This window comes from Bubalus bubalis, chromosome 5, assembly GCF_019923935.1.
Source record: "Bubalus bubalis isolate 160015118507 breed Murrah chromosome 5, NDDB_SH_1, whole genome shotgun sequence".
Classification (NCBI taxonomy): domain Eukaryota; kingdom Metazoa; phylum Chordata; class Mammalia; order Artiodactyla; family Bovidae; genus Bubalus; species Bubalus bubalis.
Window position 1 is genome coordinate 8,001,666 of NC_059161.1, and position 20,490 is coordinate 8,022,155.

At 45.3% G+C, this 20,490-nt stretch overlaps 1 protein-coding gene across 1 annotated transcript in view; it reads left to right on the forward strand.

Moving 5' to 3' along the window:
- HHAT (hedgehog acyltransferase) overlaps positions 1-20,490 on the forward strand; it is a 346,658-nt gene that overhangs the window by 54,869 nt on the left and 271,299 nt on the right. Inside the window, exons 4-6 of the mRNA XM_045165642.1 lie at positions 2,807-2,920; positions 16,372-16,566; positions 19,256-19,471. Of these exons, the coding sequence (XP_045021577.1) occupies positions 2,807-2,920; positions 16,372-16,566; positions 19,256-19,471 (525 nt within the window). The remainder of the gene's footprint in view (positions 1-2,806; positions 2,921-16,371; positions 16,567-19,255; positions 19,472-20,490) is intronic.

The window sequence follows — 20,490 nt, forward strand, 5'->3', positions numbered from 1 at the left end:
CTTGTGATATAGACATCAGAAGGGGGCAAAAAGAGTGCCCCCCTGCTAGTCTTTAGCCAGATGTTATATAGCTACTAGCAGTCTGTTAATTAGAGAAAGGAAATGTCTCAAAACTCAGAGACTTGCACCAGACCCCTCACCCACAACATGCATTTTGAGATAACACTGGCACAAGGTGAGTTGTCCCAGGCCATAAAATGATTGACATGAATCTTGAAGAAAGGCAGGTTTCCAAGCAAATACAGTCTCATTAACATAGCTGAAGAGAACATTTGCATGAGTAAAACATACTGGTTTGTTGGTTCTGAGTCTTAGGCAGAACCACTTGAAGACAGAGACTAGGGTAACGTTAACATAGCTCAAGACAAACATTTCCATAAGGAAAATGCATTGGTTAGCTCAGGGTTTGAGAAAAGCTCAGTTCAGGTGGAACCAGGTGTTGTCATGGCAACCCAGAATTTTAAAAGAAACCTCTTTTTAAATTTGTATAAAGAAAAGGAAAAAATCTAACACTTGTAGTTTGCTTCCTCCTGCGGCTTAAGAGAGAGATTAAGAAAAAGTCTGACACTGGCAGCCTATTTCCTTCGTTTGGAGACCCCTGGCCTTCCTCCCTGTTACCCTCTCAGGGCTGTATGAGCAGGTTGTGTGTGGATCAGGATCTTGGGTGTGGGGAACACATGTTGTTTCAGAAGCACAGTACCGTTGTCTTTATTTGGAAAATAGAAAAAAACTTTTTTTTTTTTTAAACGAGAGGCAGAATGTAAAAGCACGATTCGATGTTAGGGGGTTCACGTGGGATGGAAAGCACGTGGGACCACCAGTTAGCAGCAAGCAACAACATTTTTAATGACCACAGAGTGCCAGGTATTGTTTTAAATTATCGATATGCATGTACTTTCACTTAAACCTCACGGGTCCCTAGACTATCAGTCCTGATAGCATATAGACAGGCAGGCAGGTGAAGTGTCTTGCTCAAGGTCATCACAGCCAGTGTGTGGGTGGATGTGGGATCCAAACCCAAGCTGAGTCGGCAGCTTGACTGTGTATTTGCTACCTCTGCATCCATAGTCTGATATGAATCAAGATCACTTTAATCTGTGCTTTACCTTCTGAAAAAAAGAGTTTTGTAATGTATGTAACTTACATGAAATTGCCCCTCAGTCCTCACCTGCAGGAAAGAAAACAAACAAAAATCCTCTTTTCCTCTAAATCCAATTAGAAAATTGGTTCAGGGACTTCCTTGGTTGTCCAGTGGTTATGTTGTAGCCACGCGTTCCAGGAAACAAACTGACTCAGAAGGACAATGTAGATAGTGGAGTGCAATTTATTACACCGGCGGGCCCAAGGCAGAGTCTCCTCTTAGCCAAGGACCCCGACCAGTTTTTGTGAAAACCTTATGTACCCTAAGTGTATGTGCTCAAACCCACCTCCCCCAGTTCCCTGAAGCTAGTCTGAACAAAGGAAAAGAAAGATACAATCAAAGTTAACCTGTGATTCGTATACCTTAAGCTTAGGTAGGTAACAGTGGACAATTATCAATAGGCCTGTGGTCATACCCCAATAAACATAATAGAATTTATGATTCTATTCAGTTACATAGATAATTAGGATATTCTTTTAGGTGACGGAGAGTCCAGGTACGAGCCCTGGGGCTCTTCCACCCAGGGGATCTGGTTTTCCAGTTGGAATGTCGTTTCCATAGATACTGGGCATAGCTCAAAGTCCACAGTCCAGCCCAAGATAGAGTCCTGCCTTCAAGATGGAGCCTTTTCTGTTTCCTCCTTCAGTTAAGACTCTGTACTTCTACTGCAGGGGGCACTGGTTCTATCCCTGGTCAGGGAACTAAGATGCCACACACCCCGTGGCTTGACCAAAAAAAAAAAAAAAAAGAATTGGCCTCAAGTTCCACACCTAGGGAGGTGTTTAGTATCAGTGGATCAATAATCAGTGGAGGATTCCTTCCCCACTGATCCAATTGGCTAGAAATTTCGGAGGGCTTCCAGTCCTCATTCCTGCTCATGGGCCAAGCCAGCACTGCTCATTTGAGAGTGGCCAGTTTCAGTGTTTTCTCCCTCCATGCTCAGCTTGGCTGTCATGATCTCCCTGGGGCTCCTGAGGCCAAGGCTCTTGGTTGTGAGTCCCCAGGTATCCATGAGTCCACTCTCACCAGAGGTTTTCAGCTGTCCCTGCCCAGGAGCTGGGTAGAGAGCCTAGAATGGGTACAGACATGGGATGTTGGTGGACACAGCTTCCTGAGGGGAAGGGAAGTGTATCTTTCATTCTTTCCTCATATAAGCTTGTAGGGGATGGGTTAATTTCTTTATCAAATTATTCTCCAGCCTGTAAATGACAGCAAGATTGAACATGACTGATCTTATACAATTTTATTAGTATCCAGTGTACAAAGCAGCTAAGTGACCAAACTGAGATAACCTTATTAATTATTTGTCCTATCCGCATGACACTGAGGAAATAAAGGGAATTCTTTAAGTCTCTGTTACATCTTTTATAACATAGGGTTAGTAATAGTTTCTGTCCCACAGAAGGTCCTGGGGTGGGGGTGGGGATCAGCTTTAACAAAGGCCTTTGAGACTAGCCAAGCTGGAGGGAAGTGTACAAGTAGGTGTGTGTGTGTGTGTGTGTGTGTGTGATGGGGTAGAGACTGGAAATGTTGTGTCAATGCCATTTTATAGCATTTGAACTCACATTGGCCTTTTCTTGCAGTTGTTTTATTAATTGGAGTTTGTGTTCTGCCTCAAATATGTCCTAAGACCTCTCTGATAAACTGCTGTTTTGGCCTGTTTAGGACACAACCGACTTTGAGTGGAGCTTCTGGATGGAGTGGGGGAAGGAGCGGCTGGTGTGGTTGTTCCTTGGCCACATGAGCGTGTCTCAAGTCGCCAACCTGATTTCGAGGAAGGTATGGTCATGTGCATCGTTTCCATTTCAGCTTCTTTCTCCTTTGCTTTTTGTTGAGAAGGAACCCTGAGCTAGGAAATCAGGGGGCATGGATATTGGCCTTTGAAGCCTGGCAAAGGTGAGAAAGGTTTGTTACTGGTCAATAAGAGAAATTACCAGATAAAAAAATAAAATCAAAACATAAAAATAAAAGATAAAGATGTGATAAATTGTTACTGTTGGATAGATACTGCATAATGACTTACATTTGTTGTGAAAAGATTACCACGATAAGCTTAGTTAACACCCATCATGTAGGTACAAAAGAAAGAGAAGGAAGAATGTTTTTCCTGTGATGAGAACTTGTAGGATCTCCGTGCTCAGTGGCTTTCAGGTAACCATATCGTGGTAGCACAGCTCTCACGGTGTACACTAGACTCACTTTTCCGATCATTGAAAATCTGTACCTTTTGACCACGTTCATCTAATTTTAAAGAAGCTTCCAAGCAAACCTAATAATAAAGAATACATGATTTTGCATTCCTAAACTGATAATGAATATACCTACCTCAGCCTTCACTAATGGGTTTCTTTTCTTCCACAAGTTGGTTTGGTGTTTTGTTATGACATCAACCTTTCTAGAAATCTAACATTTTTATTTCTAACACAAAGCTTCTCTGCCCATACGTGGGTGACTTACTACCCCTGGGTCTCAGCTTTCCCATTGGTGAAATGAACAGCTCAGTATCTGTATTTTCTTTCCCTGTTGGGGGAAGATGAACTATTTTGGGGAGGATCTGTGAAATGAAGCTGTTATCATTACGGCTGCTGTGGGAAAGGGCCAGCTGTTGTGGAGTGAAAGAGTCCTGGATGATGGATTAGTTCCTGGACTTGCTCACTCGTTAGCTTTCTGACCATGGAAAGGCTTTTCACCACTGAATCTTAATTCATCATTTTCTATAAAGTAAGGTTAATGAAATAATAATATTTTTTTTCCTTTTAAAAAAACGGTGGGCTTCTCTCTCACAATAACCAAGACATGGAAAAAATCTTAATGTCCATTGACAGATGAATGGATATAGATGTGGAAATGGAATATCATGTTAGTCGCTCAATCGTGTTCAACACTTTGCACTCCCATGGCTCCTCTGTCCATTGAATTCTCCAGGAGAAGGCAATGGCACCCTACTCCAGTACTCTTGCCTGGAAAATCCCATGGACGGAGGAGCCTGGTAGGCTGCAGTCCATGGGGTCGCTAGAGTTGGACACGACTGAGCGACTTCACTTTCACTTTTCACTCTCATGCATTGCAGAAGGAAATTGGCAACCCACTCCAGTGTTCTTGCCTGGAGAGTCCCAGGGATGGGAAGCCTGGTGGGCTGCTGTCTATGGGGTCGCACAGAGTTGGACATGCCTGAAGCAGCAGCAGGCAAGAATACTGGAGTGGGTTGCCACTTCCTTCTCCAACACTAGAATAGGAATCAGCCATAAAAAAAATGAAATAATGCTGTTGTAGCAACAAAGACGAATCATTCAGTGTCACGGTAATCCAAGCCTGTGCCCCAACCACTGATGCCAGACAAGCTGAGGTTGACCAGTTCTATGAAGACAACACCTTCTAGAACTAACACCAAGAAAGGTGTTCTTTTCTTTTCACCACAGGGGACTGGAATGCAGAAGTAGAAACTCAAGAGATACCAGGAGTTTGGCCTTGGAGTACAAAATGAAACAGGGCAAAGGCTAACAGAGTTTTGTCAAAGAGAACAGGCTGGTCATAGCAAACACCCATTTCCAACAACCCAAGAGATGACTCTACACGTGTACATCACCAGATGGTCAAAACTGAAATCAGATTATGTTCTTTGCACTGAAGATGGAAAAGCTCTATACAGTCAGCAAAAACAAGACCTGGAGCTGACTGTGGCTTAGATCATGACCTCCTTTTTGCCAAATTCAGGCTTAAATTGAAGAAATTAGGGAAAACCACTAGGCCTTTCAGGTATGACCTAAATCAAATCCCTTATGATTGTACAGTGGAGGTGATGATTAGATTCAAAGGATTAGATCTGGTAGACAGGTGCCTGAAGAACTATGGACTGAGGTTCATAACATTGGACAACAGAGGGTGACCAAAACCATCTCCAAGAAAAAGAAATGCAAGAAGCCTAAATGGTTGTCTGAGGAGGCTTTACAAATAGCTGAGGAACTAAGAAAAGCAAAAGGCAAGGGAGAAAGGGAGAGACATTCTACTGAATGCAGATTTTCAGAGAATAGCAAGGAGAGATAAGAAGGGCTTCTTCCGTTAACAGTGCATAGAAATTGAGGAAAACAATAGAATGGGAAAGACTAGTGATCTCTTCAAAGAAATTGGAGATAGGAAGGCAACATTTCATGCAAAAATGGCCACGATAAAGGACAGAAACGGTAAATACCTAATACAATCAGAAGAGATTAAGAAGTGGCAGGAATACACAGAAGAACTATGCAAAAAAGGTTTTAATAACCTGGATAACCACAGTGGTGTGGTCACTCACCTAGAGACAGACATCTTGGAATGTGAGGTCAGGTGGGCCTTAGGAAGCATCACTATGAACAAAACTAGTGGAGGTTATGGAATTCCAGCTGAGCTATTTCAAATCCTAAAAGATGATGGCTGTTGAAGTGCTTCATTCAATATGCCAGCAAATTTGGAAAACTCAGCAGTGGCCACAGGACTGGAAAAGGTCAGTTTTAATTCCAATCTGAAAGAAGGACAATGCCAAAGAATGTTTAAACTATAGAACAATTGCAATCATTTCACACACGAGCAAGGTAATGCCCAAAATCCTTCAAGCTAGGCTTCAGCAGTACGTAAAATGAGAATTTCCAGATATACAAGCTATATTTAGAAAAGGTAGAGGAATCAGAGATCAAATTGCCAACAGCTGAAGGATCATAGAGAAAGCAAGGGAATTCCAGAAAAACATCTACTTCTGCTTCATTAACTATGCTTAATCCTTTGTGTGGATAACAGCAATCTGTGGAAAGTTCTTCAAGAGATGAGATTACCAGACCACCTTACCTGTCTCTTGAGAAACTTATGTGCAGGTCAAGAAGCAACAGTTAGAACAACTGGACGTGAAACAATGGACTGGTTTAAATGGTAAACTGCCATTTGACTGGTTCACATGGCTCAGACGGTAAAGACTGCCTGCAGTGTAGGAGACCTGGGTTCTATCCCCGAGTTGAAATGATCCCCTGGAGAAGGGAATGGCTACCCACTCCAGTATTCTTGCCTGGAGATTTCCATGGACAGAGGAGCCTGATGGTCGCAGAGTTGGAGACGACTGAGAACTAATACTTTCACTTTTTTTCAGTTCAGACAGCATGAGATGCAGATGAACCGTCTATTTGTGGCCGGATGGGCCTCCTCCTCTCCAAATTCGCTCCATTTTCAGCTCCTGTTTTGTACCCACCACCATCAGAAAACTACCTAGTTTAGGATATAGATGTTCCTCTGGTTAATTTGCTTGTGGCTCTTACTGTTAGGAGGCCCTGTTCAGGATGGCTCAGAGCTCCTGGCTGAAACCCAGCTTTGTCAATTTCAAGCAATGCAATCTTAAAAGCCAGTTAGTTAATATCTCGGAGTCTTTCACCTCATTTTGTGCATCCGGGATGGTACCGCTTGCTTCCTGGTGTAGTGGTAAGGGTCTAATAGTTCTCAAGGTTGTGCTAGCGTATGATGACAGCCAGTGAAGAGGGGGCCTGCTGGGGCCTGCTGTGTGCCGTGACTGTGGTCTGCGTGGGCTCCTGGGAGCAGTTCCCTCCGCGGTGTTCAGAAAGAGGGCAACTGTCTGAGATTCTGAAACCCCAGAGGGCAGAGGCTGTTTCTTCAGCCATACCTACGTTCCTCTCCCGCGTGGCTTTCTCTGATCCTGTTTCAGGCTTGTGCTGGCTTGTGGGAAAAAGGACAGGGAGACACAGACCAGGAGCTGAGAAGTGACACCGGAGATGCCTCCTGGGAGGAGTGGGCCACATCTACCTGGGGGTGTCAGGGAAGCCCCCCCAACCCCAGGTGGTGGCTTGAAGAGGGTGGAGCCATTTGCTTATTTCAGCCTCCTGCATCTCCGTACAGGCCTGGGTGGACAGGTGGGCTTGTCCTTTTATCTGCAGCGCACCTCTTAGGCAAACTCAATGGGCGGTTTTGTTTGCAGTTTTCTTGGAATGAGGCAGAGTTCGCACTGAGTCATCTGCGTGTGTATGTGTCTATCCCATCCCTCTGTGACCACAGGTTTGATTTGTGTGACAGCTGGTGGGCAGGGTTCTGTGAGGCTGGAGCACACTGCTCTCTTTGTCCATGTCCGCTTGGTCCTTATGTAAGTATGAACCTCAGCTCTGGCCCCACCACCTGGACTGAGCGTCCCAGATGGCCTTAATTTGGGTGGCTGTTTTTGGTACTTATTCAGGGTGGAAGATTTGGGCTGCACTTATCTTTTATCTCCCCTTCTCAGGGGCATCATGAACTGTGGATGATGCTATAGAGACAGGCATTATCACTACTTGTGGTTCCAACCCTGAAGGATGCTTCTGGGCTCCGTCTGCTGTCTCGTCCCATCTCTCTTTTTGCTGGCCCCAAAGAAGAGGTTATTTTCAAAAGCGTGATTTTCTTTTTCTTCTTCTTTTTTTTTTTTTGCCATGACAAGTAATAAAAACTTTCCACTGAGCTCCCCGGCCAAGGTTAAACGCCTTTTCTCTGGGTTGGGCTCTCTCGTTGGGTTTTGGCAAGACTGGCTCAGGGACAGCACGCTGGGAGGGGAGGCTGAGGAACGGCTCTGAGCTTTGGCCGTGGGTTTGTTATGCTTGGAGTGTGTGTGGGGCGGGCCAGACAGTGGCCTCTTTTCTTGAACACCCTCACCACCTGAGGCATAGTGTTCTCTGCTCTCAGAGCCAAAAATACCCCTGCATGAGCTTTTGGAGAAGGCTGGGTGCCCTGGCTGACCACAAGGTGCCTTCTCACTCGACCTTTGACCAGCAGAACCCGCGTCGTTAGCGCTGGGCCCCGACCAGCTGAGCTCATCAGCTTTAGGCCTGAAGAGCGTGGTCCTGTGGCGTTGCCTGAGATGAGGAAGCTCACCTCTGGAAAGCTGTGGTGCTCCTTTCCAGCATATCATCAAAACCACATACCTAATAGGAATCTCACGCACTAATGGGTTTCTTGGAGCCAGACTCCTCCACCTCCATCAGGGCCTCTCTTAGGAGGGGTGAGATTGACTTGGTTTGGGCCCACTGGCCTTTGCCCTCAGGAAAAGCAGGCTAGAATGCAGTTATCTGGACTCTGGGATGGCTTTGGGTTTTTTTCCTGTTTGTGTGGGTGTATACACACACACACACATATTCATATGAGGATATATCTCATATATTGACATATATATATTGGTAGCATCTGCAGTTGATTACGTAGTGTGTAATAAATTATGCTGTGCATAAGCATTGTTGAGTGACTTCTTTTATTTATTTCTCAAACAATGCCCGCTGAGTGGTTTCTGGGCAGACGTACAAAGAGAATTAGTGCACAGCAAAGTCTGGTCCAGTTGCCAACAGGAGTCTTCACCACGGCTTTCCGGTTTCGTTCCTCCCCGTGGAGGTGAGCTAATGAGGGAAACCACTCAGGCACACCCTGCCTGAGTGCCCGCAGCCGAGAGCAAGCTGAAGCAGGCAGGAAGGAGAGATGGCATGAGGGGGGCACGGCCAGCCCAGCTCTTCCCGTGGCTGAGTCCTGGCCCCCCCCGTGAGGAAGATTTGGAGACTAGATTTGCAAAACAAAGGGCCACAAGTCCGTGGTCTTTTCTCAGGTGCTGATTTCGGCCTTTGAAATGTGCCAGTTGAATTTGTCTGTCTCTCTGAAGCCTTCCCTGGCATGGGAGGACTCAGGTTCTATCAACGAGTCTGCATTCATAGGTGGGTGCCTGTGCTGTCTCAGCTGAGCGCTATTTGAGGCTTCCCCCAACACATGATTTGTAAGAGACCTCGGTAAGTGAAAACTGGAAGTAGGCAGTGAGATGCAGAACAACCCCTTCCTACCTTATTTGCAACAGCAAAGCAGTCTTGGTTCATAAGGGGTTAAGTGATACAAGCAGACACTTTGGCAATCAGCCAGTTTTCACATTAGTGACTAAAAAGCCCCGCATTTTGGTGCTTATTTCTTGTTCTCAGTCATAACTGCCAGGTTAATTCCCAGTACTTGCAGAAGCATGTCCATCTTTCCATCTACCCATCCATCCATCCATCCACCCATCCATCCATCTACCCACCTATCCAGCTATTCTAACCATTCATTTGTCTAGCATTTCTGAAACACTTGCTGTCAACTAGGTACCCTGTTAGATTCTAGGCTAACATTATTGTATGACGAACAAGACAGAATTACTTTGTTAAGGGAACCTATGCAGAGAGAATCACTTGTGCCCCATTTTAAGAAGTGGTTCAGTGTTAACACAAGGAGCGGTAGGAGCAGAGGGCGAGTTTGCTCCCCGATTTCAGTCTGGCCCAGTTCCATCAGAAAGTGCCATAGTGGTTAGTCTTGCTTTATCCAAACTGCTGCAAAAATAGAGTGCAGTTTCCTTCTTATCGTTTGTTAGACTTCCAAAAAGTTTCTTCTCTTTCTGCCTTCCTTTTGTCTCTTACCAGGAACTGAAGAACCTGGAATAAAGAGCGTTAGAGGGGTCAGGATAGTTCTGGTTGGCTGGCATCTTATGCTCCAGCAAAGTTCACTCAACCCATCTTATTGATGCAAGTTTCAGGTCACTCACACTTTGATCTCCTTTAAAAGAGCATGGTAAATGCAAGTTAAAGCCACTACCAGAATGGTTCAGACATAAAACAGTAACATCACCAAATGCTGGTGAGGAAGCGGCATAAACTGGATCGCAAGCATGTTGCTGGTTTTTGTTCAGCTGGTCATTCATGTCCGACTCTTTGCAACCCCATGGACTGCAGCATGCCAGACTTCCCTGTTCATCACCAACTCCCCGAGCTTGTTCAAATTCATATTAATTGAGTCGGTGATGCCATCCAACCATCTCGTCCTCTGTCGTCCCCTTCTCCTCTGGCTTTCCATCTTTCCCAGCATCAGGGTCTTTTCCAGTGAGTCGGCTCTTCTCATCAGGTGGCCAAAGTATTGGAGGTTTGGCTTCAGCATCAGTCCTTCCAATGAGTATTCAGGATTGATTTTCCTTAGGACTGACTGGTTTGATCTCCTTGCAGTCCAAGGGAAACCCGGGATTGAACCAGGGACCTTTAGATTTTCAGTCTAATATTCTCCCAACTGAGCTATTTCAGCTCTATGTTGCTGGTAGGACTGTAAGATGGCCACTCTGGGAAATTGTTGGACAGTTTCTTATAGGACTAAATTTGTAACGACCATGCAGCCCAGCAAGCTCACTCTTAGGCATTTATCCTGGAGGCATGAACACTTGGTTTTACACCAAACCCTGCACATGTATGTTCATTTTAAGTATTATTCACAATAGCCCCAAACGGGAACACAGCCCAAATGTCCTACCACAGGTGAATGGTTAAAGAAACTATGGTTCATCCACCCCATGGAAACTGCACAGCAATTAAAAGGGGCAAGCCTTTGATACTCACTGCGACTTGGGTGGATTTCAGGGAATTATGCTGAGTGGAAAAAGCTAGTCCCAAAGGTTACATACTGTGACTTGAAATGACAATATTTTAGAAATGGAGACGATATTAGTGGTTTCCAAGGGTTGGGGATGTCGGGGAAAGGGAGCAGGAACAATGTGGGTGTGGTTATAAGGGGGCAGTGCAAGAGATGCTTGAGGGGATGGCATGGTTTGGTGTCTTTCCTATGGTGGATGGTGAATCTATTTGTGATGAAGCTGTATGGAATTAAACATACACACTCGAATGAAAGTGAAACTGGGAAAACCAGAATGCTTGTGGGTTATAGCAATGTCAACGTCCTGGTTGTGATATACTTTGGTTTTGCGAAGTGTTACCATAGGGGGAGATTGGGTAAAGTATCCATGGGATCTCTCTGTATTATTTCTTTTAACTGCAGGTGAATTCTGCACCTATCAGTAAAAATCTTAGTTAAAGAAAAGCATCGTGTAAAAGTAATATTTGATTAGAATTTAAATCTCTTAGGAACGTCACATTTCAGTTCAATGCAATTCAGTCGCTCAGTCGTGTCCGACCCTTTGCAACCCCATGGACTGCAGCACGCCAGGCCTCCCTGTCCATCACCAACTCCTGGAGCTTACTCAAACTCATGTCCATTGAGTCAGTGGTGCCATCCAACCATCTCATCCTCTGTCGTACACTTTTCCTCCTGCCTTCAATCTTTCCCAGCATCGGGGTCTTTTCCAGTGAGTCAGTTCTTCGCATGGGGTGGCCAAAGTATTGGAGTTTCAGCTTCAGCGTCTGTCCTTCCAATGAATATTCAAGGTTGATTTCCTTTAGGATTGACTAGTTTGATCTCCTTGGAGTCCAAGGGACTCTCAAGAGTCTTCTTCAATACCACAGTTCAAAAGCATCAATTCTTGGGCACTCAGCTTTCTTTATTGTCCAACTCTCACATCCATATATGACTACTGGAAAAACCATAGCTTTGATTAGATGGACCTTTATTGGCATTAAATTAAGATTGTGTTTTATTTGTACATGTTACTTGATCAGCATGATTCTTTGTACCTCATTTTAAGTTCTTAATCATAATTGTCATTTGAACCTCTTAAATGGATTGGTTTGTTTTGACTTTTAGGCAGATTTTTAATTAATTAGTTAATTGTTTTGGCTGCACTGCACAGCTCATGGGATCTTAGTTCCCTGACCAGGGATTGAACCGGGGCTCTTGTCAGGGAAAGTGTGGATTCCTAACCTCTGGATTGCCAGGGAATTCTCTAGGCAGACTTTAAAGCCTTGAGCTTGACATAAAGTACATGTGTGACCAAACCTGTGCGTACCTGCCCAGATTGCCCTGGGAACCTGGGAAAAATGTCTTTAAAGTCCTTCTAGAAGGAGATGAATCAGAAGTATTATTTTGGAATAAAACATAGCAGACTTTCTTCTTTAGTTTTAATGAGTTAGAAGTTTCCTAGTGTATTTGATGTCAGAGGCTCAAAATCTAATATTTAAGCATTTTCACTTATGAGGTGGACACAGGTTTGATAAATACGTAAGAAGTTTTGGAGTAGAAATAGGTAGGGCAGGGCTGTCTTTAGACCTTTGCGTATGTACAGGGTCTTCGAAACCCTTGGAAGAAGCCCTCCTCCTCCTCAGAGCAGCAGACCCACCATGCTGCTGCCTCACTGCTGGGCAAGGGTTTGTGTCCATTTCTTGCCCTCTCTGCCCTGCTTCTTGCACGTGTGTGTGTGTTGCTGGGGGTGGGGATAGGGCTGCAGGAGGTGCGCCTTAAGGCAGCAGTCCCCAACCTTTTCGGCACCAGGGACCGGATTCACGGAAGACAGTTTTTCCACAGACGGGGGTGGGAGGAGCGGGGATGGTTTCAGGATGATTCAGGTGCATTATTACTTTACTGTGCACTTTACTTCTACTGTTATTATCGCATTATGATATATAATGCAATAATTATACAACTGGCTGTTAACACAGAGTCAGTGGGAGCCCTGAACTTGTTTTCCTGCAGCTCGATGGTCCCATCTGGGGGTGATGGTAGGATCGCCTGCCGCTCACCTCCTGCTGTGTGGCCCAGTTTCTGTCAGGTCACGGACTGGTACTGGCCTGGGGGTTGGGGACCCCCACTTTGGGACTGCATTGATGGTGGGGACTGTCCTGCACTGGTAACAGAGAGCAAGGCGTGGAAGTCTAGTCATGCTGTATCAGCATTTTAGTGGTGTTTTGGAATTCTCATTGCAGTTGTGTAGATTCCAGTTGCATTCACTTTACAGCGTGAAAAATCAATATTTCCATGAAGTTCTAATTTATGTAAGGGCTTCTCAAGTGGCACAGTGGTAAAGAATCTGCCTGCTAATGTGGGAGGTGCAGGAGGTGTAGGTTCAGTTCCTGGGTCTGGAAGATCCCCTGGAGAAGGGAATGGCAACCCAGTATCTCCACAGTTCTTGCCTAGAGAATCCCATGGACAAAAGAGACTGGCGGGCCACAGTACATGGGGTTGCCAAGAGTTGGACCTATCTGAGTGAGCACACACAATTTATATATGTTTGTAAAAAAATATTTTATTTTTTTATTTATTACTTATGGCTGTTGCTGTGTGTGGGCTTTCTCTAGTTGCAGACGGCGGGGGCTACTTTGCACTTGCAGTGTGTGGGCTTCTCGTTACAGTGGCGTCTGCCTAGAACACGGACTCTAGGCAGGCGGGCTTCCCGGACCCGGGATCGAACCTGTGTCCCTGCATTGGCAGACAGATTCTTTACCACTGAGCCACCAGGGATGGATATATATATATATATATATATATATATATAGGTTTTGGCTGGATGGCATCACTGACTCGATGGACGTGAGTCTGAGCGAACTCCGGGAGTTGGTGACGGACAGGGAGGCCTGGTGTGCTGCGATTCATGGGGTCGCAAAGAGTCGGACATGACTGAGCGACTGAACTGAATTCTTTTTAGATTTTTCACATTGTTCTGTTTCATCACCTGACCACTGTGAATGTATATAGTGGAGTTGCCTTTGCCCATTGGGGTCAGTGAGTGGGTAATAGGGATATCAGAGAAGGTAAAGTTCACATGAGCGCATTTGCTGTGATGTCTTAGAGAGAATGGTGCTGAATGTTGCCTGCCTGTACTCTGACAGGAAGAAGATGGTGATGGATGAGAATATAGGATGACCTTGTGAGCCCTCAAAGTAGCGTTTGTGAGCTCAGGTGAATTCATCAGACTCTTTGGAGCAGATGGAGTTTGCACAGCCCTGCTAGTAGTTCCTGAAGGTTCCTGCAGCTTTTCCAAGTTGAAACAGCTTAAGTCTGTGGTTAAGTTCCCAAATGAATCCCAACAAACAGGCTTTTTCCAAATGGATCAAATAGCACTTAATAAAACGTAGCTGTGTTACGGGTGTGTGCGTAGCCATGCACACATGGAATGGATTCCAAGCAGTGAATGTTGTAGATCCTGTTTAAAAAGACACCCCCCCCCCTTTTTTTTTAATTTGTTAAAGCTACTTAAAATACAGTTGGCAACCTTATTCCTTATAATTGAACTCTGTCCAGAGGTGAGTTTTTAGGGGAAAGTTGGAAGCAAACTTATGTGATATTTAATGTGGGTAGTAGGATGGAAAAATAGTAAAAATGAACTGTAGATTTCTCTGATTTTCTTGGAACTTCAAAGTGGCTGACCCAGTTGTTCATTTAAAATGTTCTCTCTTGGGCTGGAGTATAGATTTGGGAGATAATTCTACTTCGGCAATATTTTGGAAGCGTTACCATTGAAAGATGGGATTTATAATTTGCAGTCCACATCTGTCTTTCCCTTAAAGGAATCATTTTTTCCATAAGAAGACCCAATTTTAAGTAGTCCTCACTTTTCAAGTCAGTGCATTCGTGGAAATCCTATCTATCTGTGTATGTATGTGTGTGTATATATATAATTTTTAAAGTGTTTATTGAATTTGTTACAATATTGCTTATGTTTGATGTTTTGCTTTTTCGGCTATGAGGCATGTGAGATTTTAGCTCCCCGACCAGGGATCGAACCCACAGCCTCTGCATTGGAAGTCGAAGTCTTAACCACTGGACTACCAGGGAAGTCTCTGGAAATGCTGTTTTCGAATGCCCATCAAAGAGATACATCATGTGTCCCTATAGGACTAGCTGCTAGCATTTGCAGTGTACGCAGACGTCGCTGTAAGCATTTTACACTGTTAACTTAATTCTCACGGCAGCCTCATGAAGTAGATGCCATTATTCTAATTTTATATGTGATTTAAAAGAGAGAGATTTAGTAACGTGTCTAGGGTCAAACAGCTAGTTAATGGGGACATCAGAATTTATTTAGGCAATTAGACAGCAAAACTTGGTAATTCTACCACTAAGATATATTGCCTCTCAAACAATGTTAAAACATTATTGTGGTTTTTTTAAAGTAAGGATTTACCAGCCAGATATGACCAAGAGTATATTGTAAAAGCAAAGACATGTTAATTTTTTAAAACTTTTAATTTTGTATTGGGGTATAGCCAATTACCCACCTGCAATGAAGGAGACCCTGGTTTGATTCCTGGGTCGGGAAGATCCACTGAAGAAGGGATAGGCTACCCCCTCCAGTATTCTGGCCTGGAGAAGTATACAGTCCATGGGGTTGCAAAGAGTCGGACACGACTGAGTGACTTTCACTTTCATAGCCAGTTAAGTGTTAACGATAGTGTCAGGTGAACAGTGAAGGGACTCAGCCATACATGTACATGTATCCATTCTCCTCCAAACTCCCCTCCCATCCAGGCTGCCACATAACACCGAACACAGTACCATTTGCTATACAGTAGGTCCTTGTTGGTTATCTGTTTAAAATATAGCAGTGTGTCCATCCCAAACTCCCCATCTATCCCTTCCCTCATCCTCCCCCCCACCATAAGTTCATTCTCTGAGGAAAAAAAAAAAAAAAAACATGTTAATTTATCTAGTTATTCAATGTCAATAACTATAAAACTTGAAATAGAAAAATTCTCTCCTAAGGTAGTAATAGATGTATTAATCAGATTTACCAGACAAAGGCCTCAATCTCACCCACTGAAAGCAGGTACTTTTTCTGTGACCTAAATTTGACTGTGAATAATATGCTAATGAAAAAAATGTAATTAGATATTTACTTTTAAGTCTGTGGTTTAGACTTTAGGAAGCCTTTTGTGGTTTGGATGGCCCAGTTTCTAAATAAGACTCCCAAGAAATGCACACCAGTGCTTCCTCTTACCTTCACTTTCGCAGAATAGTGTGGGTAGTGGCTGGTGTGCCAGGTTGGCAGCTTTTCCAGCTGTCTTCTGGCTTCCGTAATATCTGTTGGAATGTCAGCTATGTGTCTTATTGTTGTGGGATCCACTGGCCTGCGGCTTTGGCTGAAGGCAGGAAAGTAGCTCCTTGCTTCTGGGTGAATCTGGTGAAGTTCTGAGGACCTGGGGGTGGGCAGCCATCACTCTGGGGCAGGGGTCCCCAGCCTCCAGGATCTAATGCCTGATGATCTGTGGTAGAGCTGATGTAATTGATGGAAATAAAGTGTACAATACATGTAACGTGCATGAATCATCCTGAAACCACCCACACACCCCAACTCTGGTCCATGGAAAAATTGTCTCCACTGGTGGCCAAAAGGTTGGGGACTGCTATCTGGGGTTAATGTGGAAGGTCCTTCTGAATCCTCTTCATCTGTGTTAACACTAAATCCCCAGGACAATGAGTTTGGTTAAAGGGTCACAAAACAGAACCTTCAATGGCAAACGCTGTTAGCTTACTTTCTCTTTTCTCTCTCTCTCTCTCTCTGGGTCCTTCTCTGTCTGCAGCACAAACCCTGGATCCTCGCAGTCTACGGGATGTGGGCCTGCCGCTGTGTGTTGGGGACCCAAGGCACCGCCATGGTTCTTATTCACGCCACCATCTCCTTCTGTGTTGCTCAGTTCCGGTCTCAGTTCCTATCTTGGCTGTGTTCTCTCTCTCTGCTCTCTACACTGAGACTGCAAGATGTGGAGGAAGTTAAGGTAAGAGTCTCTGTTTTTTTTTTTTTTATACCAATGGGAAGGAGAAAACCGGTTTTGCAATGCCAATATCCAGGTAGATGCCTTTGTTTTCGGATGTCGATCCAAGAACTGGGATGGGGCTCCCCCTCGTGGCCGCAGAGGGTGTTGCATCCTGCGATCCTTTGTATCCGACTTTGTCTTAGCCCTCCAGACTGAGGGACTAACATACTTCAGCCCTGGGAGGCTGTCCAGGGCCCACCCTGTACCTTTTCTCTCAGTTTGGGTCAGCATGGATGGTGCCAGACGTCACAGGAACAAAAGGAAAAGAAAGCAATAATCCCCTTGTTATTTAGTCGCTAAGTCACGACCCACTGTTTCTTGACCCCATGGACTGTAGCCCTCAGGCTCCTCTGTCCGTGGGATTTCCCAGGCAAGAATACTGGAGTGGGTTGCCACTTTCTCCTCCAGGAATAATCCCCTATGCTTTTAATAAAAAACCATCTGTAAACTGCTGCACAGTTTATAGGGAATTCTCACATCTTTACTTCATCAGAAGCCCATGGTGGTCCCTGAAACAGATAAGGTTTAAGTATTTTCCTTGTGCAGAAAATCTTGTGCTATTTAACCGGAGTCTCAATTTCATCGTTTGGAAAATGAAGGTACGAGCTGCTCTGCCTTCCTCATGGAGTTGTTCTGAGGACCTAACAAGATAATGTGTTAAGCAATTTTGTAAAAATGGTAGCATTTTGAAAATTCAAGGTTTTGTTTGTTTGTTTTTTGCTGTTGTTGCTGCTACTGCTGCTGCTGCTAAGTCGCTTCAGTCGTGTCCGACTCTGTGCCACCCCACAGACAGCAGCCCACCAGGCTCCCCCGTCCCTGGGATTCTCCAGGCAAGAATACTGGAGTGGGTTGGCATTTGCTGTTGTTAGGCTCTCTTAATTTTTTTTTCACTCTCACCAGTGGACTGGCGTGAGTAGGTCAGGTGGCAGCTCTCTCCTAACAAAAGACACTTAACTTCCCAGAATGATTAAGCTACCTGATTATTTAAATAAGTGTACTTAAAATTAGATTTGCGATAAAAATAAAAACAAATCCACATCTAACTTTTGGGGGATCTGGCAAGTATTCAAAACAGTCTCCGATTGTAATGATCATTTATCTGGGGACCACTAACATCAGTTATGGGCGTCGGTGGTGAATAAATTATGTATGTTGGTGATGTGAAAACTCCTGCCAAAGAGGAGGGAGCAGATGACCAGCAACTAGTTGCGCTGGGTTTCCATACTTTCACACGTGCAGTTTTCTTGATTTTTCTTGGTGTCTGCTGAAGTCCTGGACATGGAGTAGAAACTCTGTTCAGTGCTTAATTTTTCTGTGTAAAGCCTTGAAAGGCTCTCATGGGTCAAATGAACTACTCTGTCCTTTGTCCCAATTCTATTTTTTGAATCTATTTTCATCACCTGGTTTTCTCATTAAAAAACAATACGTACGTATTTTAGAAAATATGGAAAATGTAGAAAAATAGATTATAAAATGATCCATAATTTTACTCCCTCAGTAGTATCAAGATTTCATCCCAGTTGCTTTTAGTCTTTTGTTCTTCACCTAGTTTTGTATATACTTGTCATTTCTTATTTCGTGCCGTCTTGTATACCTGTCTCCTGTGTGAGAATTCAGGTTCATTGAGGGCAGGGACTATTTCTTTTGATGATGTGTCTCTAAAGCTTGTTTGGAAAACAGTCCTCCACTACATGTGAAGCCAAATTAATGACAGAGAGCCAGAGGAAAAATCTGTTGAAGACATAAATCCCACGTGACATTTACAGACACACATCATTTTATTGTGCTTCGTGGGGATTACTCTTCTAACAGATTGATTTCCCGGCACACCTTTCTCGTGTACATTACTCCTGTGCTCTCCCCAGCACTGGCGTCACCAGCTTGGGTCCACCTCAGATCATCGGGAGTCAGATTCTTACAAGGAGTGAGCAGCCTCGGACCCTGGCATGCACACTTCACAGAAGGGCTCGCGCTCCTGTGATTATCTAATGCCGCTGGTCTGACAGCAGGCGGGGCTCAGGTGGTAACAGGAGCTGTGGGAAGTGGCTTTAAATACACGTGAAGCTTCGCTAGCTCACCTGCCCTTCCCCTCCTGCTGTGGGCCCGGTTCCTGCCCACGGACCAACAGTGGGCTGTGGCCTAGGGGTTGGGGACCCCTGTAGTAAGCTGTAATATAGTGTAAACCTAGCTTTTATGTACAAGTGGGGAACCAAGAAAACTGGGTGACTCATTTTATAGCAGGGTTCCCTTTATTGCGGGGATCTGGAGCTGAGCCCCCAGAGTCCCAAGATCTGTCTGGATAGGTCTCTCCGTGTCTTCAGAGTTGTGGAAGGGGTCAGAGTACCCCTTGGATGTAGCTAATCTCCGTGCTATGCACTGGTGTGTCCCACGGATGCGTATCTGGGAAAACCCTCGTCCTCTGTTGCATCAGGCTTAACGTGAAGCTGATGGCTGATGTTAGGGACACTCTTCTGCTCGTTGCTTGTTAACTGCTTGTTCTGATGATGCATGACGTTTACCAGCTGCTCGGTGGTTCTCGGTTCCCGGGGTGGGACAGCCGCTCTGCCTGTGGAAGAGATCTCCTCCCCCGGAGATTGGATGGTGTCTGTGCTCGACACTCAAGGGTTGTTCTCTCCTTGTGACTTCGCAGAGAGGATGGTACAAGACCGAGAACGAGTACTACTTGCTGCAGTTCACGCTGACCGTGCGCTGTCTGTACTACACCAGCTTCAGCCTGGAGCTGTGCTGGCAGCCCCCGCCGGCCGAGCGGCCCTTCTACTCCCTCCCCTGGATGCTCGCCTACGTCTTCTACTACCCAGTCTTCCACAACGGGCCCGTCCTCAGCTTCCCAGCGTTCATCGCGCAGGTAGAGCCTTTCGAGGATTGCATGGGCGTTCCTGCCCATGATGCTTCTGTGCTTGTTTATGTGATCACTCGTGAGTCTTTTCATACTGTTTTCGTTGAGTCGCTCAGTCGTGTCTGACTCTTTGCAACCCCATGGATGGTAGCCTACCAGGCTCCTCTGTCCGTGGGATTCTCCGGGCAAGAATCCTGGAGTGGGTGGCCATTTCCTTCTCCAGAGGATCTTCTGACCCAGGGATTGAACCCGTGTCTCCTGCATTGGCAGGTGGATTCTTTACCGCGGAGCCACCAGGAAGCCCATACTTGGTTGCCCACAAATGTATAACACACGTTATTGTCGTGAATTCTGATAAGAAGTGAAATACTGTGGGGAAATAAGCCTTTGAATGAAGGTCACCGTGTCTCTTGTGTACGTTGGCTGTAGGGGCCCCCACCCAGATTCCCATTGGACTGTGGCAGCCAGAAATAATTACTGGGCACCGCCAGGAACCTGGAGTGGGCATCCCAGGCAGGCCAGCCCCAGAGAAAGAAAACTGGGTTTTCATGGACTTACTGGGAAAATGGAAGGAGACACTGACTAAGCGGTTGGTTGGCAAATAGTTGGTGCCCTTTTATTTTCACAGACTCCTTATGAAGTAGCTCTTCCGTGGCTAGGGGATTGTTCAGGGGGACCTGGGTGGGATGACAGAGTGGGGTTGAAGAGGGTTTGAAGGCCATGCAGTGGTGTGTCTTCAGGTCTGGGTGTCTCTTTCTGCCCAGGACCGCGCCTGCCTCCTGGACAGCAGTCTTGTCCGAGGCTCACAGCAAGCTGCCTTCATCATTCCCACCTCATTTCCCCTCCTGCTTTGGATTCCTTCCCTCGTTCAGTAGCCAGCCTCGTGGAAGCTGTGTACTAGGTTAATTCACCCAAAGTGTGAGTAATCAGTGATGCCTAAAAACAGGGTTTCTCCAAGAATATTCCTGCCCCCAACCCCCAACAAAAGAATCCTCATGGGGGTGAGAACAGTAAGTGCTTGCACGTGT